Here is a 26621-nt window from a genome sequence, read left to right as displayed (position 1 = left end):
GAATAAACTGAAGCTGTTTCAAAAGACAAGAGCTGCTCAATGTCTCTACAATTTGTTCATCTGCAGATTTTGCAGTGCTTCTATGACAGTGATTCAATGGTAGCAAAAAAACCATGGAGGAAAACCAAAAGGAATGAGGTTGATGAGCTAAAGCAGTACCTTGAGCAAGTTACCTATCATTTATAATGGAGAGCAGTCAGCTAGCAGAGGAATGATAGTACACAAAATCTAAAATTGAAACCACAAAATGATGTTTGAGAGGAACAAAGATGAAGGCAGCAAAACAAAAAGAAAATTACTGGAAAGCATTTGCATTTAAACCCAGTATGTTTGAGAGCAGAATCATCTATTGTAAATTTTAATTAAAGCTGTTCCTTATATGCAAAAGTTTCTCTACACAGAAAAGTAAGATGGAGGCAAACTAGAACTTGCCCTCCAACTCACAGGGTAAGGCCAGTACAGCTCTCTGATTAACCCATTTGTTATTCAGTTTATCCCAACCTACTCTAGCAGGGATTTAAATGAAGCAAGAAAGCCACCCTAATTTTGGAATTAAAAGAGCCTCACTGGGACTCAATCTAGTATGCCAATTTACTATTCCAGTTAAATGGTCACCCTTTTTAAGAAGTAATAGCAAGCCCTACACAAATGCAACTGCCTTGTGACCCATTAATGACAGCAATAATATTGTTGTCTGTTGTTGCTAATGGCAAGTACAGTACTGGTCTGACAGTCATGTTTTCTGCACCACAGCAATAGCCAGCTTTATAATCTAATAACATACAAGAATTAAAGCTAACATTTTTAATATCTTCTTGGTGCCACACAGTATTTGGTAACTGCATTAGGAAAGGATGCACATCTCAGTTAATGCAGGTTGTGATGATTGGTTAGCTATTATTACTTCAGGACTAATATCATGTGTGGAACTACAGAAAGCAAAAATTAAGACAGCTTCTGCAGTGAGAAATGCAGACCGAAGGAGATAAAAATGCTGGAGAGAGAGGGCAAGCAATAAGGACCAAATGTTTTGTAAGGGCACAGCTTCTAGGCTAGCCCCTATCTTGTTCTTGCTTTTCCATCTTCATGGAGCTACTGTCTGAACACTTCAAAACTAAACAAACTTTCTGTTACAGTTGTATCCTGACATGGTATTTAAGCTAGACTAAGATATACCACTAACTCTGGATGCAAAGCAAATAACACAGTAACTAATTGTATTTTGCAATTATACCACTTCTCAAAATGCTGATGTTAATAAGCAAACAAAAAAATAAAATACTCTGCTATTTAACAGAGGGAGAAATGGAGGGAAGAGCAGTGGTAGGCAAGGGTCAAGGAAGAAGGTGTGAGGGGAGCTCAACAGTCTTTCTGAACATAAGTCCATTTTTTATAAGGGCCCATGGTTCACTGCAAAGATAACAAAGGCCAAGTTTTGCTTTTATAAAGCAGAGAGATTTCAAGAAAGTGTCAAATGAACCATCAAGCCTCAAATCCACTACTGGCTCAGTAGGAAATGTGACATAAAAAATAGGAGGGGAGAAAAAAGATCCAATAAAGTTGTCTTCAGAAACAGGAGTTCTGAATAATGTATTGCCAGGTACCTGGAGAGGACACGAGCTCTCACATTTTCTGAACATGGCCAAATTAATCTATTTTCAAATGGAAAGACATCAGAGACAATTATATATTATCATATGTGGTCTGATATTTTCCAGTAATTTCAGTAGTTAAACATCAGTAGAGGTCTCAGAGCTAGAATCAAAGAAAGGGAAAAATAACACTAAATGTGTCAAATTGCCCTGCCTTGCTGACACAGACAGGTAATTATGACCATTGAGAACATTGAGAAGGAAAATGTCCCCAAATGGGAGGCCAGCTTGAACAGAGAGATTAATTCTTTTTATTTTGGGAATTTCACAACTTTACTTGCAATTGTGGTGGGTCAACCCTGGCCAGCAGGTAAGCAAGCACCCATCACTCATGCCCAAGTTCCTTTACCAGGAACAGGAAGAGAACAGGAAGAAAAAAGCAAGAAAATCTGAGAATTGAAAGACAGTTTAATAAAGGAAGAGGGAAAAAAAAATCAAACAGAAATGGAACCAAGCAATGCAAAGGCAGTAACTCATCACCTCCCACAAACAGACCAATGCTCACGTATTCTCTGAGCAAACACAAACTTGGAAGGCACCCCTCCTCCCCTTTCTTCCTCTACCACCACTTTCACTGCTGTGTTTGATGCTGTATGGTACAGGATATCCCCCTGGCCAATTCAGATCAGCTGTCCCTGCTGTGTCCCCCTGCTAAGTTCTTGCCCCTCTTTACTGGGAAAAGTGGGTGCAGAGTGTGAAATAAGAGAAAGTTCAGCTATTGTCAAAATATGGATGTTGGAGCCACCATTGGCGCCACAAACCACACCACCATAGGCTGAAAAATATTTTAAAGATGGAATATTTTGGTGTGGTATGAATGATTTCCTTCTGCAAATTGCTCAGTCCTCCTTAGATACTTAGGTATTTACCTGTTGTTAGATATTAATTATTTTAAGATGTTTGTTATTTTAGTTGTTTACTATTGTTACTTATCTGTTACTAAGTACCTATTATTAGCAGATACTTAAAATAGAGACTCGACAAGGTAAAGGCCTTGTCAAGCCTCTAAAGAAGAGAAATGATGCCTTAAGTTTTAGCATTCATTTTTTCCAGACTCTATGCTGCCTAGGTGTGTAGTTCTGAGCTTCATATTAAGTGTGAGTAAGCTCTCAGAGTAGGTGGACAAAACAATTCCTTTTCTAGCTTGAGACCAAGGACAACCTATACAAGTTTCAGGCCCAAGAGCATAAACAACTGTGGACTGAAGAGAGCAAACAAGAAGGATGGGACTTCATAATCTGAAGGTGTAATTGGACAATTAGCCCCAATATGCAAATGGACCAGAACTTATGAAAGTGTGAGACCTCCTGACTGGTTGTCCATTTTTTTGGACCGGTGACCATTTTGGGTTCATCCTGGGTGTTGGCCCTGGCCAGGCTCTTGTACTGCCCAAGGTGTATCCATTAAAGCCTTTAAATAAATACCTACTTTATTCTTTAACTCTGTCTAGCCTCTGTTCTAGGTCAGCCTTCTCAAGGCATCATGGGAAGCTAAAGCTGTCACAGAAATTAGGCAGAACAAATGGTAAACTAATTTAGAAAAAATATTTTATTCATAAAATGACTCAACATTGGTGCATAGATAAAATATCTTGGAGCTAGATAATTTAGTCCCTGAATACAAAAGTCAGAATAATTTTGCTCTTCCTTCAATACTGAAAATGAAGATAATAACAGAGAAATTATATCCAGAGTGGGTGCTGTGAGGCCTCAGCTCCTTGTTTTTGGATGTGTAAAACTGGGGTGTCCAACACTTTGTAGGATCACTTCCTATGTTAGGATCATTTAATGAGTAAAGGGCATGTTAACTTTCCTTGAAATAATAATAATAATTATTCCAAATAACCATAAAACCTGATTCTTCAAAACATACATCATATGATGTATGCAGAAACTGTCTTCCTTCACTCTCAAGAAGAGAGGCAAACCTTAATGCAAAAACAATATACATGATAAAAATGTACGTTTTACAAAAAACAGATTTTATATTTTAAAGTTGGACTTCTAACTTCACTAGAACAAAGAAGGTAAAGAACTCATATTAGTATCCATGACATTTTAAAACATTTGCTATCAGTTGTGAACTCTCCTAAGGATATATACATTGCAATGTATATATAGCAATGTATATCCTATATATATACCTAACACTGGTAAAGGTAGTACAAGATACACAGGGAATTTCCTTTTAGCAGTGAAGACAGGATAATAGTCACCCCAGCTGGATGTCACAGGAGTGACAGGTAAGTCACTCTTCCAATGACATCTAAGAATGCACTGGATACAAAAGTTTGGTTTTGAAACACATTCAGATATGAAAAATACACCCACCCACCCCACCTCATTTTCTTTTGTATTGCCAAGGGATTTTCTTCTAAAAGTCCCACTATTGGAAGTTATCTGTACACTTTTCTCCTGAAAATAAATCTAACAACAGTTTTCAACACAGGTATCTTCGTTCTTCACATCTTCAAAAAGGCAACCTACAAAAGGAAGCAAAAAAACAGTGTGATTAATTTCAACACTGCAGGTGAAACAAAGATGCTTCTTTGTATCAATAGAAATGATATATAATAATCATCTTTTTACTTAATGACACACTAGTGCAATCAGAAAACAGAGGATGTATTGCTATTTTTCCACCTCTTCTCTACCTAACATGTCTCCTAAAAATTCCCAAACTTTCTTTTTTTGCTCAAGCACTGCCTGTATTGTAGAACTAAAATTTTTTCTTCCCCTAGAATAACAAAGACTGTTTATCTCATCTAACTTCAAAGGCTATTTGATAGTATTTTGAAACTAGCTTAGATTAAATCTTTGATACATTCCCAGTTTTGTCTGAATATTAGTTTATTTGAACAGTGCTGTCACTCTACGTCAAATACCGATTCCAAAGTCACAATGAGAAGTCCAAAGTAATAAAGAAAAATGTCCTACATTTTGAAATAACCATAATCTTACCAGAGGGGAGAAGATAAATACTTGTATATGATCAGAAGATAGCAAATTATGTACCTCTTCTCTTTACTGCACTAAATGCACTGTCTAACAGCTATTTAGAGGGAAGGTGATCTATCAAATACAAGCAATCTACAGGATTTCTGCTGTCCCAAACTCATTTGTTCTTGGTCACATGCATGCAGCAGTTTCTCCTGTATTTTTTGATTTTGTTTGGCTTTCTTCAGGATATGCAGTATACTAATGCAGAAAGTTAAGTAAGATGACTGGAAATGACACATCCAGATTCTTATCTGATAAGGAGATTGCTTCACATATTTCTTGTTGATCACAAAAACAGAAAAACAGATGTACAGATGCCTTTGCAAAAATGCAAGAAGAGAGAAAGAAAAATGACCACCAGGTTACACAACTGTCTTCTGAAAAGATACAACCTATTCCTCCTGTCTGATGAAAACATACAAGAAAAGAACTTCTGAGACAGACACTTCCTCTTTGTTCTCTGCAAGAGCTTTCAACAGTCACTTAAGTGAAGATTAAAATGACCATCAATTACAACTCTGGATTTTCAGAGATGACCCTCAATCATCACTCTACTCAATGCTGTGACAAAAGAAGTCATGAAGCATGATCAACCAGAAGGAATTAAATGCAAGCATGAAGTATCACTGAGTATCCAGAACAGAGGATAAAACACAGCTAAAACACTCCTTTTGGATCCTGTGCCCAAAGTATGTTTAAGAGAGTTATATGTCTGCTATAAAGGATGTAAAAAAAAAAAAAAAAAGCATTTTTTAACATTTTTAACATATCTAACATAGTTCTCAGAGAATCAGTCACACAAAGGATTCATGTCTAAATATCACATCTACAAGGCATAAATGGGACATGACAACAATTCTTGGTTCAGAATAGAAAAAAAATACCATGCAAGCTCACTTCCTGAACACTCTTTTGCTACTCCGAGACTAACAGCAATAACCCAGTAGAAAACTGCAGTTACTGCATGGAAGGGTTTGTACAGACAACACAACTGAGATCCCTGAAATCTCCCACATTTCCAAATCATTCTTTTCTTCTTCTGAACTGGAACTAAAATTCAGAAACAAAAATTTTCATGTCTTATATTAAACAGAAGGAAGGAATTCTTTATTATAAGGATGGTGAGGCATTGGAACAGGTTGCCCAGAGAAGTTGTGGATGCCCCATCCCTGGAAGTACTCAAGGCTAGGCTGGATGGGGCTTTGAGCAACCTGGTCTAGTGGGAGGTGAACCTGCCTGTGGTGGGAGGTTGGAACGAGATGATCTCTGAGGTCCCTTCCAACCCAAACCATTCTATGATTTAAAGAGCATAAATTTTCAGAAATGTCTATAGGCAAACCATGCCAACAATCAGCTGCCTCACCAAGGGTGGAAGTTGGCCTGCCTTTCCCATGCAAATCTCACCACACTGACACATGCCCATAAAGTGGTTTTTTTCAGCTTCATCAGCATTTTCCAGCAGTAAGCTGCTACATCAAAATAATTTCTGTCAGCTCAACCAAGGGGTGTTGTAAAAGTTAGAGACTACTCAACATATAGGGAAATTTATCCACTATGCCAAAGATTCCCATCCTCAAAGACAAAAATTGAAAGCAAAATCAATATGCTTGTCACCTTTCTCATGATTTAATTGCTCAGATTAATAGAGACATAATTATGAGCAAATGTAAAGTTTTAGCTCTGTGGAAGAGTCGTAAGTTATACAGGCTACGGATGAAACCCTGGCACCAGTCAAATCAAAGACAAAACTCACAGTGACATTAGCAATGCGAAAGATTTGTCCTTGCATTGCAAGGAAAAAAAATAGAAAAATCAAGAAAAGCAATAACCATCTCAATACACAAGACTCAAAATTTTAAGCAGATTTTTCTACCTGAGATTGCAGACTCCTTTGCTACACAGTTTTGATGTGCCATTAGAGTGGATATATTTGTTTAATTTGACTGCTTGCTATATTTTATAATGCATGAAATACACTTTTCTTCTCCTTTGAGAGAGTTATTTGCAACATAATGCTTCCCTAGACTGCTAGGCTCTCCTACTGCCCAATAAACTGAAAAGCAACGAAAGTAATAAATTATTACTGTCTGTGTTTATATTTACTACCAATGTGAATGAAAAGAGCATATTAGATCATCCTACAGCTGACATACCAGCAAAAAAAATGCAAATCAAGCTGTTTAAAAACACCTGCAACCCATGAAAGCACTTCAGAACAAAATCAACTGAAACGAAATCACTTAGGAAGTTTCACCTTATCCATCCAAAGTTCAATATGAGGCATATAAAATATTCCTTTATTATACTGTTACTGTAGATGCAGTTGGATATCTAAACAGCAGTAAATTATATGTTCTACATAATAAATGAATTACTTTAGGTTGGGAAAATGGGACTATGTGGTTTTCCCTCAGTTTTCCATCTATTAGGATACAGTCTCTACAAGACAGACAACTACTTGCTTCTTCCAGCTTTAGTAGCAATGCTTTCAGCAGTCTGCACATCCAGTATTTCACTGCTATGAGAGGATTTTGAAAGAAAAATTATCTCATCTACAAAGGTTTATTACTAAATTCAGAATAAAAGTCAGTTCTAATCAGTTTTTTTACTGACCTTACCTCAGCACATTGTCCCCTTCTGAAAGCTCTCAGATTACCCCTTCAGTAAACAATAAAGCAGCATCAGCTTTGTTAAAAATCTCTCGGAGTCAGGACAAGTTAAGATATCCAGGTACTGATGCTCAGTTTTAGAAGATGTGGTCTCTTGGCTTTCTCAGAAAAATCATAGAATGGTTTGGGGTGGAAGAGACCCATAAAGATTATCTAGTTCAAATTCCACTTGCCATGAGCAACCTGGTCAAGTGAAATATGTCCAAACACCGAGGAGTAAAAGGTGAAAGAAAACAATTGCAACTTCTTAAAATATTTTTTAAACTATGGAGACCTAATGAATTTAGAGATAAAAGAAGGTGGTTCCAGATGGCTGAAGCTGGTGAAAAGAAATCTCTTCTACCAAGTGCTACCACTAGGTGAACTGGCAGAGTGGATGACTGCTGTAAGAGAAGCAGGAGCGTGAGAGAAGCAGCTAAACAACATATTTTAAAGAAATGCAATCTGCAAATCATCTAAGCAAGGAAAAAGAAGTTCAATCTTTGAATCACCTCCAAGAATCATCCAAGGAGCAGGTTCTTACTTCCACAGTAAAACAGGAAATAATACATCAAAAGTTGCATTCCCATGTTGTAACACAAGTTTTGAAACTGTTCTTATGTTGCTCTCTTTTAAGGAGTCCAAGTGAATGGTGCATAAAAATCCCTATGTATGTCTCTCAAAGCTGACAATGAAGGATTTTAAATACCTAAGTCTCTCCTAAGAGCTAAACAAAAGTATGTAGAAGATACAGAATTTCTCTTTAGTTTTAGAGAGGGAATTGTACTTCAGTTTACTTCTGCATAATTATAAAGGAAAATAGTGGGTTGGAAGTAGTTATGTATGCTTCAGTTTCAGCAGAAGAAATTAAATCTCTGAATGCTTCCTAAAATATGACTGCTGTGGTTTTTTCCACTGCACAACAAATAATAAAACACCACCACCAGCTCAAACCTCAAGTTTAAATGTATAAAATATATTTTACTTTTGTCTTCTTTGAACATTAGGCCAATTTTTAAACACTACCATGCCCAGTTCATAATGCTACATCATGTTTTAGAAGAACACAACTTACATGGCTATCTTAAATCATATCTACTGCAACAGACAGTCTGTACATAGACAGATACCCATGCTTTAATCCTGCACATGTGCTAGTGTGAAATCAGCCGTGATGAAACGACTGCAGAGGAAACGCTGATTACACACCAGCAAGGCTACAGCCTACAATCAACATCAAATGCTCTATTTATTTCCACTCAAGACTGACAGGTAATCAAGCAATGCCATGCTATCCATGTGCACAGGAAGAGAATAACCTTCCCAAAAAGACAAGGACAGCTGTGGGCAGAGCTCTGCTCCTAGATCCAGCTGTGCTGGATGATACTAATCTCACAGGCTCATGGTGTCTCTCTGCTGCAAGTTACCATTCCTTTCTCCCCACAAAAGACCACTTCAGAGTTTCTCCTACTATCTGGTGAAATCAGACTGTTACACCAAACTCTACCCTCTGGTCTGTATTAAATGGATGGGTTTATCCTAGAAACAAGAAAGGGAGGGGCTTGCACAAACAATTCTGCTGGCAGATCACAGAGGAGAGACAAATCTCTGGTGGAAATGAGAGTGAAAAGCTGAGGATAGTGGTATTTTCCACATGTACAGCTGGATTTGAAAGATAACATATACTCAAAGCCTCAGACCAGTCTAATTCATCCAGATTTGTATTGCTACAAATGTTATGGCTAGTGCTAAGTGTTATGGCTTAAGCCTTAATAACTACAGCAAGTACAACTGCTTGTGTGGTTGCAATTATATTGCAGTCAAGATGCCTTGTACATAGAATACACTTATACCTTGGAAAAAGACTCAGAGAAAGTGATATAAACATGTTTGTGTGAGTATAACTGAACCTACATATCCCTTATCCCCATATTTAATAATGCACTAATACCACTACAGGGACAATGTGCATAAACAGACAGAGAAGGCCATAACCCTGCCTGACACATTTCTCACTCCTGTAAAATAATGACAGATCAACGAGTGGGAGGATTAAAGCATCTGCACCATGCCTAGGTCCCAGCTCTATAAATATTTGATTTCTGATAAACTCTGTGAGAAGTTTGGCATTGCCATAGGTGCTAAAAAGGGACAGAGCAGACAAAGGAATAAGGTCTTTCCCGGAGGGGAAACAGTGCTCCTTCCATTCCTGCACCACTACCAGAAGCAGTGACAACTTATAACTGTTACCATTACCCTGTGGATTAGCAACTACTGGCAATAGCTGGTTATAAATAACCACATTAAATCTTAAGAGTTCACCTGCCTATCCACACCATACAGTTTATATATTTGTTCTCACCTAACAATCTGGGATCAAGCCTGCAGATGCACAAATACCCTGTTCCAGAAATACATTTGGCACCAGTGTCAATGAATGGACACAAAGCAGATGGCATTAGATGAGCAGAGACATGAAAGAACATTAACTGCTATATTTACACTTGCTCCCACTGAATCCAGAGACCCATAAAAAAGCAGCTGTCTTTTCCAGACTTGAATGTTACCAAGCTGTTGCATATTACCCCAAGATCTCTGGGGTAGCTTTTGGGGAGAGCAAAGGTATTTTTAGAGGAAATTGGAGAGTAAAGCAGCATGTTCACTACTAGAAGAATAAGAGAAGCCAGAGACAGAATCATTATGGTTGGAAAAGACCTCCAAGAAGATAGAACCCATCAATCACTGAGATGATCCTACCTTGACAGCACACTATGTACTTGCCCCATAGGGCCTCCTGGCAGCCTGCAAACTCCCTGGCTACACTCCAGCAGCAAAGGTGTCTCTGTTACACTGATGGTTAGCTCTTTTTCCTCTGTACTCCAGGCTCTTGTGATAATAGTTGAACCTTGGGTCACTCAGTGCCTGTTTCTCCTATGGCATGGAGGTCATGTAAGCAGGATTGGCTGCTCTAATATCCCCTCCACAGCCCATCAATGGCAGCCACTTCACACAGCACGTGAACATTTCCCAACATGCTTTAAATGCCATGCAGTGAGAAGTCTGGTTTTGAGTATGCACCAGAACATGAAAAAGTGTTTCATCTAATTACCCTTCCTTTACATTTTTGGTCTAAGAAAACCAAGGGAACATCAGCCTGTGTTCAAAGCACCATAACTTCATATCACTAGGTTGGTATGTCTTAAGTATTTTACTATAGAAACAAAAACTTTTGAAAAAAAATGTCTCTAGAAGAATACAAGTCCCTTGAAAAGGGCACTAAAACAATACTACAGATTGACAGAACAGATACAGTTGTACAAGCCAAGCTCAAAATATTTAATGAAATAACAAAACTAATGTGTAGGGTCAATCTAAAAAGTGTTCAAGACTATCACTATCATGCTCAAGTTTCAAAGAAACTAAAATACATCTGGCATACTCTCTCAGGCAAACACAGCAGCACTGTGCTGCAAGACTATGTCATGAAGGCAATAATGAGGCACAGATTGTGGAACCACGCTATCCCAGCAAACTAAAACCCTGAAAACTGGGTTGAAGAAGAAAGGGATGTGGAATGGTGGCTTTGCAGTCTGACCCACTAACCCCTACAGGGCTCAGGTTTGGGTAGGGAGGAGGGGGCATTCTGCGAAGGACTCTACACCTCACTCACTCCACAGGATGTCGAGGTCATTCTTTAGCAGGGAATTTCACATCTCAATGAGTATGTGCTTCAAACAGCTTTAAGGTCTCACAAGAAACATAATTTTGGTCAGTGCAATGCTACCACAGAAGCAGAGGAACAGAGGTGGCAATGAAAGCTGGGAAGAGCCTGGCTTCAGCAGACCTATCATCTAAAGAGTGAAATTCCCCAGAACTCCCAGAAGGCTGGGGAAAGGTAAGTCCTCCACTGTACAATGTGAAAGGCACTGTACATCTCTGGGCTTTCCAGTCTTCAATGCAGGAAGAAACTGGTTAGAACACCACTCAGATAAATCACTTCTGTCCAAGCTGGAGAAAATGCGAAATACACCCAAAACAACCAATCAGAAAGAAAATTAGATTACTTTCATTCAGTTTCTAGTGGAATTAATTTCAACAAAAGCAAGGGTTTCCTCCTTTAAATATGATTTCTCAATCTGAAAATGTACCTCCAGGATTTAAGAAATAAACCCATCTATAAATCAGCATGCATTCTTTCAACCTAATCCTTCCTAAAGTATTAATTTCTTATAATAATGAAGCTGATTTGAAATGTGACAGAGATAAATTACAAAAAGCAAGAGATTCCTCTTAAGAGTACCAGGCTGTGCATGTGTACTGCAAGCTATCACTTTGCTATTGTTAACAGTTGCATGATGAAACTTGCCAAAGCTTTAGAGAGAAAACCACTGGCAGTTGCAAAAACTGTAGAAAATAAATCTCTGCATGTTTTTAGCTGATAGGAAGACAAGCAATTCTTTAACATTTTAGATCAAGTAGTTCTTCGTGTGAAAAAAGGAAAAGTTTTTTTGAGTTTGTTTTATTTCAGGATGAGATGGCTATTAATCTTTTGTTTCTTTACATCTAGGAGCCACAAAACTTCATGGCTTTATTTTGTTTCCTGCCAACTCTTCCTCATTAGCCTGTACTATTTTTATTTCCATGGCAGATGTTATTTCTTGAGGTACCCATCATTAAGACAGGCACAGAAATAGCAGTATTATTTAACTTTGCTAGTCTTACACACACTTTCTTGAATGCAAACCATAACAGAGTGTGTAATTGGGTACTAATGTTACATTGCAATTACTGATAGAAAGCAAATTGAGCTAAAAAAACCCATGGAATTTGGGATTTTCTTAGTCAACACCAGATGAAGTTTGGTTTTTACTGTAGTAGTCACCACACTCCAAACTTAAAACTAATCATGCAGTCAGAGCAGCACATGTTTCTGCATCAAGTGGTTTTAAACTGCTGCAGAAAAACATTTGTTTAAGCACATATATTCATGGCAGTTGTGAAACACAGGTTAACCTATAACAAACAAGGCACTGCAAGCTGCTGTGTCAATTAACTGCATGCTAGCTGTATCCTAAAGCTAGAGATGTGAAGAAATTAATGCCTGACAGCCCAAATTTAAACATATGATGCAGTCTCTAAAAACTTCTCAGCCTTGCTGAAAGGTGTGTCATGAGGCTGAATTGGAGGAGGGTGGGTCTGCCACCCCTGCACTCCAGTGGGCCATTCCACACTCACAGGCTGCTGTCACAGCAGGACTTGCTCCTGATTCCCTGAAAGCCATGTCACTCTGAGCCTTGGCTCTGTTTTTGCAGCTCTCATGCCACTAGATTTCTCTGTACTCTTGGGAATGTGTTTCAACTGATCAGAATCAATAATATACACTGTATCTTCCCCAGAAAGGGAAAGAACTGACACACTGGTGCTGCTGTGGCATTCAGCAGCTGCATTTTTTATAGTATTTCTGCATTGAAGGTGAGGATGAAAAAAGCCCTGAACAAGGCACTATGAACAGTCTGCTGTCTTATAAAATAAAGGGCTAAACAGATAAATATATGGATTTATTTTGTTGACCATGAAGCAAGTGAATAGTACCTAATCCAGAGAGAATAAATAGGGTGAGCTAAGTGGCCACATAACCTCTCTTAAACAGTGAATCTCCTGTCTCAAAATTAAGCTGATAAAGTATGGTGCATGTCAGGTGTGTTTCACAGCACACAATGCACTTACATCTTTGATTAGATGCTGGCTTTCCCAGATGTGGGACGTTCTGGTCATTTGCATGGCTGTTGCTCTCAATTAGATGCTCTTAGGTGGTATTCTCTGCAACAAAATTTATGAAGCATCCTATCTCACCAAAATACCCTTGTACTCTATTTCAATGCCACTATGTCTTAAAGAGAGGAAAGTGCTAACATATGTGAAAGAGATGAACTGGTTTCAGGTCTTTATTACACTGTAACACAGCTGGATTCGAAGCTGGAAAATGTGTCTTTTCCTCTCCTTTTAGACATGAAATACTGTAGCACACTCTAAAACAGAAAGGTGACTTTCAAGTGCTGCATCATACAAACCAGAAAAATGAATAATATATTCTTCTATTACCAGCTTCATTTTCCAGCTCAAATGATCCCCTCACCATAAACTAACATTTTCTCTATTACTCCCTCTTATTGAATCATTCCTCACAGTAACTCAAATTGTCTTTCTCCTATTTTTAACCACTACTCCTAATCAATCCTTCTCCTTTAAACACACACAACATACCTTTCATCAGGATTTACCTCCAACCTGCACAATGTCAGATATACTGCAGTAGAAGATAAAGTCTTGCTCACAGTTTCTCCAGGAAAAGATTACTACAAAAATAGTTATTTGTTTCCCAGCTGCAGCAGCAGGTAAAATCTAGAAGTCAGAATCCCCTTCAGGGCCTTGCTGGAGATGCCTTTCCTTGCTTATGTTTCTTGTCTTTTTTCTCCCCTCAACTTCCTTGCCCTTTATTTGAGTAAAACAGCAGGCTAAGCTTGTTTCAGGTCTAGAAGAAGCATGGTGGAAAGATAAAGAGGAACTGAACAGCAAACCTAAGAAGAAAGGAGGAGAAAGCACTATATCTTGCTATGAACTGAAGTGTAGGCAATCATTTGCACTAAATAAAAGAGATACAATTGGGGTGCATTAACAAAGCTATCATGCAGGCATCAACCAAAGAAATTACTTGGCTCCTTAACTCCCAGTGTAAAAGTAATACAGTTATCTCCTGGATTCAACACTGGCAAGATGCCAGAGATATTAATGTTGTAGGTCAATGCATCTTTGAACTTTAATTTAATGAAAATCGGTCTTTCTCTTTTTGTCCAAATTTAGGTCCCTGTTCAGAGTCTGTTTGAGGCCAATCATAAGACAACCTTCTCATCTCTTACACTGAAATGCCTTAGAAAATCCAATAGACAGGTAAAACTGACACAGGAAATTATAGAGCAGCACCAGAGGTCTCGTGCTCTGCCTTCAAACAGATTGTTAGGAAAATATTTGTTAAATACTACTGTGGTAAGGTGCTTTACAAACAAAGAGGCCACAAGGAAACAAGCCAACTACTTTGGTTAATACTCTACTTGCTGATGGCCTGGAGGGTATAACTGCAGTTTAATTTTGCTTTTGTCTCTAAACTGTTACATTTTTTATCTAAAAAGAAAATCTACCAAACCCTGAAAGAAATAGTCCACCCTCTTTGTATCCTGCAATGTTTATAGTTAGTTATGTCATAGAAACCAGTACATAGGTGTAAACTGGGTTTCTAAGAGCCTCCCTCAGCAAATGCTACAGGAGCAGAGCACACTGTGATGCCATGCTGAAACTTCTGGGATATCTTGTCACATACTCAATGTTGCCACAGTGTCAGACATGGCCATCTCTTGTGTGCACACCCATTTCTCAACACACCAAACCCAAATGTTACCTGTCATATGATTTGAAATACCAGTAAGATGTGAGGAGGGGGCAGAGGGAACATGACATAAAATGGGTGCATTAGAGAACAGAAATAAATTATATCTTTTATTGAGAGATTGGTTATATGCCCACATTTACACACAATCTTTATTTTTACATGCAATCTGAACCGTAACTCTAAAGAAAACAGTAGAGGAGATTAAAGGAGAATGTGGCACTGTTATGTAACACTTTAAAACTAGATAGGTTGAACACATCTCTTCATTAGATTATCTTTTGAAAACTTCATGGAAAAAAAAGCAAGTTCAGAAAATTAGCTGCTTAAATTCTCTCTTTGCTTCCTGGCAATTAAAACTGGAGTGAGAATAAATACCTCCCTGCATGAGGTATGAGGATTAATTTGTTTGTGTATATAAATGGGTATTTAAGTATCAACTACTATTTTATTTTTAACACTTTATTGGGACTACTGCGTTCCTACCAGAGTTCAGCTTTTGGCAAGAGATTAAGACTGAGTTAAAACAGGAACAGGTGTTTGGAAGATGATATGGCTACAATAAAAGCACAAACCAAGAAGATGAAGGAAAAAAATTTATATAAGGCATTCATTTGTATCCTGTGAAATAGAGAGACACACAGAAGAAAACAAAACCACAGTAATGAAGGAATATTCCGGAAAATATCTTCTCCTATTATGATTCATTCCCAGGGGAACAGAGTCGGAGCAGGGCTGTCCTTTGGTCCCAGGTCATCCCGTTCCTGTAAAATCTCATGATGCCTATTAAATGGCCAAGCATTCAGTAAACACTGCTTAATACTGGCTGGGTAATAAAACATTTACAAAGCCTCTAAAGGATGTAGGATTTTAAGGCCACTCTCAGTGAGATTTGAGCTCCTAAATTATATCAGGTATTTTTACAGTGTAAAAATTTTTGATTTCTGGTCTCTAAGATCCCTACAGCCGTTACTAGGTCAAACTGATTTTTATTTCTAGGGACTGAGCACATTCTTTTGCCAGCTGCAACCAGAAAAAAAGCTGAAACCACCCATTTTAAGGCTCAAACACATGAAAACATGTTTTCTTGGTAAAAAGAACCATTACTGACCTTGAAGCTTCATAAGAAAATACAGAATTTACCATTTTCAGAATATTTTTCCTGTAGCAATAAGATAATTGAAGAGAAAAGCTTTCAAGTAGTTTGTTTTTTTGAAAGCAGACTGTGCTCAAACATCAATCCTGCAATTTAAACCTCTTTTCATCAAGGTTTACTATTAATTCATACTAAAGTAAAAGTAAATAAAGTGAAGAGTTTTAAAAGCAAAGATCTGTGGGGAAGTAGGTGTTGAAAGATGTATGAGGTTTGTTACTACTATGTTTATTGCCACATTCTTGTGAGAGTAGGACATGGTGTACAAAATAAATAAAATTTAACTACGGAGATACCAGGAAGACTCTCCATGGGCAGCATGAGCTCTCAGCTCTGGGAACTCTCAGCATGATTGAACCTCAAAAGTCAAAAGTTTGACTGAGAACATCATAAGAAATTAAAATGGTTGTCTAAACTATATTCAAATCCCTTATGTCTTTCATTATGAAAAAGCGTGCCTGTAGAACAACTGAGAGAAGGAATGTAGTAATGTAATTTCTGCATGCTAGATGTTTATTTTCCTGGTATTATATGATTCTTGCATTTTAAGAAGGTTTAATGCAATTAACTTTGACTTCAGTACATTTAAATTGCATCCTTTCTTAGTATTTCTTGTCAGTAGTCACCCATGAGAGAGAAGTTTATTAAATTAGCAAGACAGTAAGAAAGATCTTAAAACAAGTTATGACAGAGAATTCTCTTTGAAAACAATACTGAAAAAACAATTTTGACCAGAGACAAATGTCCTTGTCCTTTTGATTCTAATGATTTCCTCAACAATAACATCGTTATTCCAAAGTTGAACTTTGAATCAATGTGGATCTTTGATTCTGTACACACATTGGAACACCTCTATTGTCCAAGGGAGGCAATTATTCATGTGGTGAAGTGCTTATAGGAGTCAAATCTAGACTCATAAATAGCTTTTGGATTCCTGCCTCTGATAGGCACCAGACAATTTTAAATACTTACTCTCTATCAGGACAGATTTGGAAAATTTTGATGAATGCATCAATTAATGACAACTGAAAGTTAATTTGCTTTCCAAAAGGAAGGGCTGTACAAGGAACCAGGGGGATCTTAAGACAGATGTTGACCCATTGATGATCCATAATGTTATCTGCAATAACAGGACTAAATTTGATGAAATACAAGAATTCCATGAAGTCCCAGATATAAACCAGACCAATTACTGTGAGTCTGTGAAGTAAAAACTGCTCACAGAAGCTAGGATAAACATCTGATAGCACAGAATTCAGACCAAAACCCTTTCTGAACCAGTCTCTTCATTAGATTCCTATCCCAGCATGTCAGAAGAGCAGCAACAGTGGGAAATGCAAGTTAACACACTAAAGCAGAGGTCAGACTGACCCCACTCACTGGCACAGCAACTTCCACTGCAGGGACAGGACTGACCTTTTGCAGAAATGACCTGTTGCATACTGCAGTATCACTGGAAGTTCTGAATCTCAGAAGCCTGATACTGTTCTTCTCAATTAACCATGACTATTCAAAAACAGGAATAAACCCCACATATAGGCATTTAATTATTCAAACACTCATCCCAAGCACAGCCTTTTTTAGAAGAATCCAGGATATAGCTGCAATAAAAGCACAAACCAAGAAGATGAAGGAAAAAAAAATATATAAGGCATTCACTTTCACCAAATGAAATATCAAAGATTATACATGGACCCCAGCAGCCTTCACTAATGTATTTCACCAGAAAGTATGCATTTCTTTGGTGGAAGGTTAAGCAATAACCAAATGCTCTTGCAAACTTCCTCCCCACTGTGTTGGCACATCTGCATAGTCACTGGATAATGCCAAAGAGGCAGAAGGAAGAGACAAGGTTACATGCACAAGAGCTGGGGCAGATGGAAAGGCTACCTTAGATTAGATAGGTTGCTGCTGAATAGAAAATTACCACCCTCAATACCACAGCAATGGGAGCTGATGTACAGATCATTAAAATAGTCAAAATAAAGGTATAGGCAGAGTCATGTGAATGGACACTGAATGGACATGGTATTAAAACATCTGCAAATACACTCTGAAAGCAGCGGGTTCCGTAGGCAGCTTTTCACCATATTCAGCTTTATACAGAGAAGTCACATAAGGAAGCAGGATACAGAAGGCAGCTTTCCATATCATCATATCATATTCTGTTACTTCCTGAAGTTATTTTCATGTCTGATTTATCATGGAAAATAAGGTAAATGATTCCATATGTCTTCTCTGACCTCCAAGTGATCCTGCCTAGAAGCCCCAGACCTTTGCTCTCCCCATAGATCTCTGTTACTTCTGAATTGTGAGGAAGAGTTCACATCCTTAAAGATGTGAAATGTGACAAAAATTAGGCAAACACTCAGGAAAACCTCAGGCATTTACACACAGTTAAACACAACCACCAAACCAATCTCCCAAGAAAACCTTCCGAGAACTGGATTTAAAAAGTAGAGTACAGGTGCATCTATTGAACAGTGCACCCTCTCCTCTTCCATCACTCTTATTTACTCATTTTATTTCTAATAAAAACATATCAGCTCTGAAATTGAGGAATGTGTATGCATCTACTACCACAGCATATGCTTGCACTGTGACAGAATCAAAGGATTAACAAGACAGAAATTCCTGTGAGCATTACCTATCTCCCTTTATAACCATTGTATGGAGCTCATAAACAAACTGTTTCCCCCCATACTCACTTTCTGCAGCCTCCCTTTTTTGTCCACTTTTGCCACACATTGATTGAAATTTGAAATAATCTCCTTGGATCATGCTTTTAATTTTTCAGCCAAGTGCTATGCACAGCTTTTATCTGTAATAGTAACAGATTGCCCAAGGACACACACAATGAATGAGTCATGGAAAGAGTAAGGATTTCCTGGCTCTTAATCCAATGCTCAGACAAGGCCTCTCATGTTTCCAATTTTCAGGAGCCAGCAGGTGGGGAGAAGAGAAGACAAAAGAAAAAAAAAGATGGGAGGGAGTCTTTCTTAGGTAAGCAAAATAGTCAACCAGAAAAAAATCTGCACAAGCTCTTCTCAGCTCCAGATAACTGATGTACGAGTAATCACAGAATCTGCTGAAAAGCTTATATTTGATTAAAAAAAAATGCAATGGATAGAACAGAGGAAATATATCAATCAGCAGGAAAAAGACACCAAAAAATTCTTAAAGCAGAAAGAAAAGAACAAGTTTGCTCAATAAGCCTGGAAAGAGAAGAGAAAGGAACTTACTTCCTTTCAGGGCAAAGGGATTTGGAAGCATGCTCCCAAATAGGAGCGTAGGTAGCAGCATTAGCATATGCCCACCACAGAACTGTGAAATAATCTGGGGGTTGTGAACATGGAATTAGGTGACATAAACCAGTTCTCACCTGAACACACTCCAGAAACACTGTGTGTTACTCTGGTCTATTTAACTTAGGAAGCTGATTCCCCTCAAGACCAACTATAATTAGCAAAAGATGAGGAAGATGCAAGAGACAAATACAGAGTTGATGTATCAGCATCCCCAAAATAACTAATATCCATCCTAATAATGCCACCTACTCCAAAACACTATGCACTGTTTACAAGACCCATTATGTCACAAAAGAACAGGAAAATAATATTTCATCCCCATAAAAGTAGGCCACCCATCACATTCTGAAAATGGATCCAAGCAAAAAAAACAACAGATTATGATACAAGTTGTACTCATTTTTCACTGCAAAGCACAGCTCACACATGGGCTTCTTTGACAGCACCCTGGATAACTGGCTGAAATAAAACCCATTTCAAAAATGAAATACCTGTTAAAACACTGGTGTCAGACAAAGACATTAACTGCACACATGTATGGGGTACGTAGGGGTTGCTGGTCTCATTGGGCTGGGATAATGCAATTATTTAGAGACTACCATCGAACCAATATTCACTCCTGACCTATCCATCACTGCAGAGATCTAGAGCAACATCTAACAGGTGCAATCAACCCTACACCTCAGAAATTGAATGGCTTCTTTGGGTCCCCAGTTAAACAGCTGACTGCAACAACAGCCACCACCATGGACAGCAAACCACGTCAGCAGAGGGTGAGAAGCGAGGGAGCCAGGAGGCAGCTCCTTCCAGGTTCTCAGAGACACACAAGCAGTGAGTAGCACAGCATTAGCCTGCACAGTGCCTGAGGCCCTGCTGACAAAAGGTTGAGCTACTCAATGTCCTTTTTGCCTCAATCTTTGCTGATCATCAGCCTGCAAGAATCCCAGGCCCCTGAGACCAGCAGGGAAGACTCACCCTTCATGAAGGAGGACCAGGTAACAGAAAATAGTGGACATACATCTGCATCAGGAAAAGTGCTGCTAGCAAGTTGAGGGAACTCATCCTTCACCCAAATCAGCACTGGGAAGGTCACATCTAAACTGGTGAGTCCAGGTCTGGGCTCCCCAGTACAAGAAAGATATGGACTTAATGAAGTGAGGAAAAGGCTAAGAACAGGCTAAGAAGAGACCATGAGGATGACTAAGATATTGGAGTGTCTTTCCTGTGAGGAGAGGCTGAGAGCTGGGACTGTTCAGCCTGGACAAGAGAAGGTCCAGGGGGATCATATCAATATGTAAAAATACCTGATGGGAGGGAGTGAAGATGAGAGAGCCAGACTCTTCCCAGTAGTGCCTACTGACAGGACAAGAGGCAATAAGCACAAATAAAAGAGCATGAAATTCCTTCTGAACACCTTGACTGCAAGAGGGTAGAACAGGCTGCCCAGGGAGGCTGTGGAATCTTCATCCTTGAAGGTATTTAAAACCCAACTGAGCGTGGTCCTGGGTAACCTACTCTAGTTGTCTGTGCTTTAGCAGGGGGATATCAGGAGATCATGTCCAACCCCAATGACTCTGTGACTCTAAATGTATTTCTGTTGCATGCATTTTTAAGTGAACCAGCTAACTAACAAAGTTTAGTAGTTCTAAGGCATGCTTGAACACAAATGGTTCAAATGTTTTGTAAAACTTACAAACTGGATTTTGTCTACTCCGCTCTTTTTGGGGGGTTTAGTCAGTGCAAATTTCACATTCCCTCTTAATTTTGCTGTCTAAGCTTCTTTTTATAAATCAATCTCCTTCATTCATTTGAAAGATACTTAAGTCAAATATGGACAGAAAATGCTTCTGAATTAAACCTTATCTTGCAGTTTTGGTTGCCTTCTTTTCTCCCCTTCTCCTTTGCAACCTCTTTATATCACAATATAGTATGAATCTGTCCTTCAGCTTATGGCTCCATGTAGTACATATTATTCTCTTCAAGCTTCTTTTCCTCCCCTCTCTTTTTCTTTGTCTGTTTATAAGCCACTGAATACTTGCCAGTTTCAGAGGAAAATAACAATTAGCTTTTATTATTATGAGACCATTTCTTGTACTGATAAAAATCTTATTATGCAAAACAAAGCCAGAACAATTTCTTTAACAATGACATTTTCATGTTCATTTTTAACTTCTTTTTAGAAAACATTAATGACCTTCAAGAAGAATCAATTTTCCAGATTCTTTCTTCCAATTCTTTTTCTTATTTTTTTAATCCAATTTTACCATCAAGGATAAATATATATGAACAAAGTATACACTGGAGTCATATCTCCCTGGAGGCATCACTTTGGATTATCGAAGTACAATTATTACAGCACATTGGTCTGCTTTAAGACTTCTAAAATACTGTTTAAAACATCTTCCTTAGGGCAAGGCCACTAAAAAAATATGCTGCTGAACCATAATTGCCTGCATTATAAAAAAAAATTTAGCATTTCCCCAAGTTCAGTGAATGAAAAATAGCATAAATTAGTAGAAATGTAGAAAGATGATTATCAAGAACACGTTAGAAATGTTCCAAAGCTGAGGATCACAGCATGACCTTAAGGTTTGAAAGAAATAACCTGAAATTTTTCAAAATTTTACTAGCTTTATAAGATAAACACTAAGAACTACCAAAGATCAACACCAGACACTTAACATTTCTGCATGAAAACTTTTAATAAAACTGTAGTGAGTAGAAAAAATAAAAATGAAAAATTGTTTGCCTCAGACTTCTAAAACAATAATTCTCCTAGACTTCTCACTAAACCCTTTGCTGCTTGACACACAACACGAACAGATATTTTTTATTCACTTTGAACATCTGCCACATCATTTCACTTTGTATCCTGAATTTAAGCATCTTATACAAAATTCTATTGTACTGCATATACAACTAAAAACAACTCTCAAAAGGGACTTTGATCCTAAAAATCTTAAATTGCCTTACTAAGCCAAATTAAATGAGCATGGTTGCTTCCATGTGCAAGGGTTACTTTTATAACGTGACTGACTCTCCCTACCTTTATTGATTTAAAAGAATGAACTGTCCCTTAGCTTGCTTTTTAAAATAGAGGCTTGTAATCTTTAAATCTCAGGGATCTTTCCAAAAACCTAATTTTTTTCACATTACACATTTTTTATGCACAGTCACAGATACATGTCCACTATAGGAAAAGTCACATGTCCACAAAGTCCAACTATAGGAAAAAAATGTTTTGCACTTTTCCCTATCTTCTATCTCTGGCTGATCTTCATTTTCCCAAATAAAAAAAACCAAATAAAGCCTGTTTAGAAAACAGAAAGACTGAAAAACAGAAGGAAAGAAAAGCACAGACCTTGAACACCAGGAGTAAAATTAAATTAGTTAACTGCTAGAAGCATGAAGCATTAATGAAATAGAAATAGAGAATTTTTCCCTTATGAGGAACATTTATTCAGTGTTAATTAAATTCTTTTATTCAAAATCTATACTTACCCAAGTGTAAAAATATTATATCATATCAATAACTGCAGAGTGTAAGCAAGTACTACATTACAAGCATCTTTTCCCCATCTAGTGGAGTGAGGCCTTTAAATCATTTATACTGATTGAAGTCTTCAAATAAAGGACAAAAAAAACCCAACAGAGAACCCTCTGCATGAACCAGCAGCCACAGCTATTAATTCGCTTGTCTAACAAATAGCTATCGGAGATTAGCTTCAAGCATTTGCTTGCAAAGTTCACATGCAATAGTGTTAATGAGGAACTTTCAGAGTCTGCAATAATTATTTCCCAACAATATATCCAGCTGGCTGGTTTATTCATTTGCAGGCCAGTTCTGCACCACTGAAGCCAAAGAGAGTTTTGATATTAACTTCAAAAGGTTCAGGTCCTTGCCTACAATGTTGAGCTATCACCACAAACGCTTCAGGTGAATTTCTGTAATACCACACAAACTAATTAAATGCAAAGCTGCCACCACTGAAGGACCACCACTAGAATTTTTAAGCTTACAAGATGAGGAAAAGGCTCTTAGGTCTTCAATTGGACACCCCAAATGATTGCCTAACTTTAAAAACCACTCAGTATTTGTTCATTTGAATGGTTAAAAACCACTCAGTATTTGTTCATTTGAATAAGAAGTCTAGGTAATCCAAAGTCCTGGCAATTTTTATTGGAATGGTGAAAACTGGACTGACAAGTCACTTCTGCATAAACAGAGTAGCATGTGAGATTAAGATAATATCTTTACATGAAATTCTTTTTCTGTGACTTGCATCTTCTTCAAGATGATTACCTTGTTGTAAAAAAATAGTATGGGGTTGTTTTGAGAATCATATTGGAATCACATTGAATATTTAATCATATTAAATATGTCATATTTATTCAGGCATTCAGTTGCTTTGTAAATTATCAGAATGTAGGCTGGGAAAGGAGTATAATCCAACAGTGACACTGCACTTTAGCAAGTATTAGTACTTTAACCAGTATCAGTATTGTTGTAAAAGAGTCCCTCTTGACTTCTTCATTGTTTTGTATTAGGAATGCATGCCCTGCCTTTGCAGGAAAGGCTTACATAAAATGATTAGCTATGAAGTGTCACCAGGGCTTTCTCCAGCTTCTGAGCTACACTTAAAAAATACATAAGCACTGTCTCACTTCTGACAGCTCATTTTAACTAAGTTACAGAAGCACAATAATTTCCAGGTGGAATCAGAGCTCTGCTTCATCTAAATCTAGTGTTGTAGATACAACCTTGTTGAGCAGAGTCCTCAGAAGATGATCTAATTACCAGGCAAATGGGAGAATGGTCTCTCCCCAAACTCCTCACACAGGAGTGGCCTAAAAAATTCTAGAATAAGATTCAGTAAGTCTAAATCAATCTTAGCATTGAGCAATATAGCTCAGACACATAAAAGCATACAGAACAGAATACAGTAAATTTTACAGACATTATTTAGTCACATTATACATCCTACCTTAAAATAGGAAAAGCAGTCACGTAAAGGAATATATCCTCAGGACAGTCATGCAGAATAGACACTTCTGATTAATTTGACTAGTCATTAGCTACTGCTCCACAAAAATACAGCTGAAAATGCATTTCCTTTCTGTGCAAGCAGAGAAGGCAAACTGAAATATGATAGGAAGGCTTCTGTGTGTTCAGCAGACTTTTTTTTTTTAAAGTTTAGGAAGCACAATTGATTCTACTTCGCTACAAAGAAGGATATAAAGCCCTGTTGTTCCCCCCTCCCACACCTAAAAAGAGGAAAATACAATTAGGTAATGGTAAGCATTAAAAGTTAGTGTCTAAACAGGGAAAAAGTACAAGAATTAAAGAGCTGTCTGCTCATAAATGGCATGGAAACAAAGCAAATTTGTATCTAATAAAAATGAGAAAGTAACATGGAAACTCATCAGCGCATAAAACTCAAAATGGTTAATAAATTGGGAAACAAGACAGAATTTAACTTCTGTAAATGTAGCAAATGATGAATGAAATAGACTTTGTATGAAAACATGAAATATAAAGTCAGCAGCAAGCTCTCTGGTGAGTTAAGAAAGAAATCTGTTAGCTAGTCACCCCCCATTACACAGTAATAGCCTTTTTTTAATTTGGTGGGACATATGAAAATAGCAAATATGTCAAAGACTGGAGCATCAACAGCAAGAAAACCTTTTATTTAAAACTGAATTATGCAGTTATCGATAAGAAGCAGAACAAGGGTCAGCAGTACCAGTCACAGGAAGTGAAAACATCTGAACAGTAAAACATTCAGTCATTTTCAGGATAATATTTAGAAATGCCATGCATTCTGGAAGAACTTGGAAGTGGACTGATTAGTCAAAACAGTCAGTACAATTAAAATAACATCTTCACTTGTACAAATTTTCAGGCAAGATTCTTTTCCATGCAAGGTGCTTAATACTTTTTTTTCTTCTGTTTTGCATATAAAACTCAAGCTCAGTAAAAGCAACAGAAGAAATATAGCTCCCTGATCTGGTTTCATTTATCTACAGTGCCATAGCTCACAAAAACAATGGAGACTAGGAAATGGTGTTTTAAAATAGTCTCTTTCTCTATACACCATGCTTTTATAGTTTACATTAGCTATATAGGAATACGGGTTTTTTTCTTCTTTAGGAATAATATTTTTTTCTTTCTTTCCTTCCATAAGGCAGAATCACTTCCTATTTTACTTGTCAGGCTTCTGGGAGACAGATGAAGAAACTTTAACCAAAATGCCTGGCAAAAGTCCAAACAGCAATCACATTCTGCCCACCCAACACTCCCTGTGATCTCACTCTGCTACGGCATCTTCAGATTTCTGCAAGTTTTCTACATATTCTTAAATGGTTGCCACATTTCACCTCAAGGCATGACAGCTTTCTATTGGATGCTAAACAGTCTCCTTATTTTAGTAGGTTGTGTTAATGCTTACACACCCTTTTGCCCTTCTCTTTCCTCCCACGGGAATATTCCAAATCTTATTTTAGCAGCTCTATAAAATGCATTGGCTGAGATACCTCCACACACTCCCATGTGTAAACCAGCTTCCTTCGTATCAAAAGCAGTGGAACTATTACAAAGAAATATTCACAAAACTGATCTTTTCTATAGATCAAAGCAGCAAACAACTTAGAGAAGGAAATAATAAGGAAATAATCTTGTCCTTGTTTTGGCCAGTCACAATTGGGTTGGTGTATGTCAATGAGAACATCACCAGCCTAGTAAAAGGGTAGTTGGTCTATCTCTTACACTTCAGGTTTCTCCCTACCCCTGTACAAACAGTGTTCTGTCCTGTTCCCCATGCCATGCCCATTCTAGCTTTTCTAAATCCAAACAGAGTTTTTTTTCTTTAAGAAGCAGAAGCTTTCAAGCAGGACCATTTGTCATCAGCCACCACCCCCAGAACAGACCTATGATTTAAGCACAAACATTTAGAGCACACTACTCTGTACTGACATTGCAACAGAATGATGGACTTCTGCTTCTGAGGGAAGGCAAATTGTATGTTTCTCACTGGAGGCATTACTGACTTCTTCACCAAAAGATCCATTCCAGACTCATTTTCAACTGACAATAAAAAGAGGAGAACTTAACAGCCCTCTTCCTTTTTGTCCACCATGTACTTTATCATAGTCAAGTCATCGATTCAATTATTATGCTCTGGGTTTACAGCCTTCTGTTTATTTGTCCATTTGTCTCCTTGAAGACATTATTACTGTTTCCAGCTCTTGAACGTGTAACACTCCTGAGCTGCTCTAAGTGCCTTGGCAAGCTGACCTGTCTGTTAATAAAATGCTAGGATTTATTGACAACCTCCCTCAGGATTCCTCAAAATCTTGTAATTTGTGATAACATCATATTTACTCCAGCCTATAGCTGAAAGAGAGTTGTATCCATCCGTTT

The 26621-nt window shown here is 37.8% G+C and overlaps 1 protein-coding gene across 3 annotated transcripts in view; it reads right to left on the bottom strand.

The window, feature by feature from the left end:
• Window positions 1–3182: 3182 nt before the first annotated feature.
• The window catches only part of UBE3D (ubiquitin protein ligase E3D), a 78612-nt gene continuing 55173 nt past the window's right edge, over window positions 3183–26621 (bottom strand). For all 3 annotated transcript variants that reach the window (XM_071444033.1, XM_071443999.1, XM_071444017.1), the window contains one exon: window positions 3183–4134. In XM_071444033.1, the coding sequence (XP_071300134.1) occupies window positions 4122–4134 (13 nt within the window). In that variant the 3' untranslated portion in view covers window positions 3183–4121. The remainder of the gene's footprint in view (window positions 4135–26621) is intronic.

The sequence above is a fragment of the Agelaius tricolor genome, unplaced genomic scaffold, assembly GCF_023055355.1.
Source record: "Agelaius tricolor isolate 1412-34295 unplaced genomic scaffold, bAgeTri1.0.p SCAF_1, whole genome shotgun sequence".
Classification (NCBI taxonomy): Eukaryota; Metazoa; Chordata; class Aves; order Passeriformes; family Icteridae; genus Agelaius; species Agelaius tricolor.
Note: the sequence above shows the minus strand (reverse complement) of the source record. Positions and strands in the feature narration are given on the sequence as shown.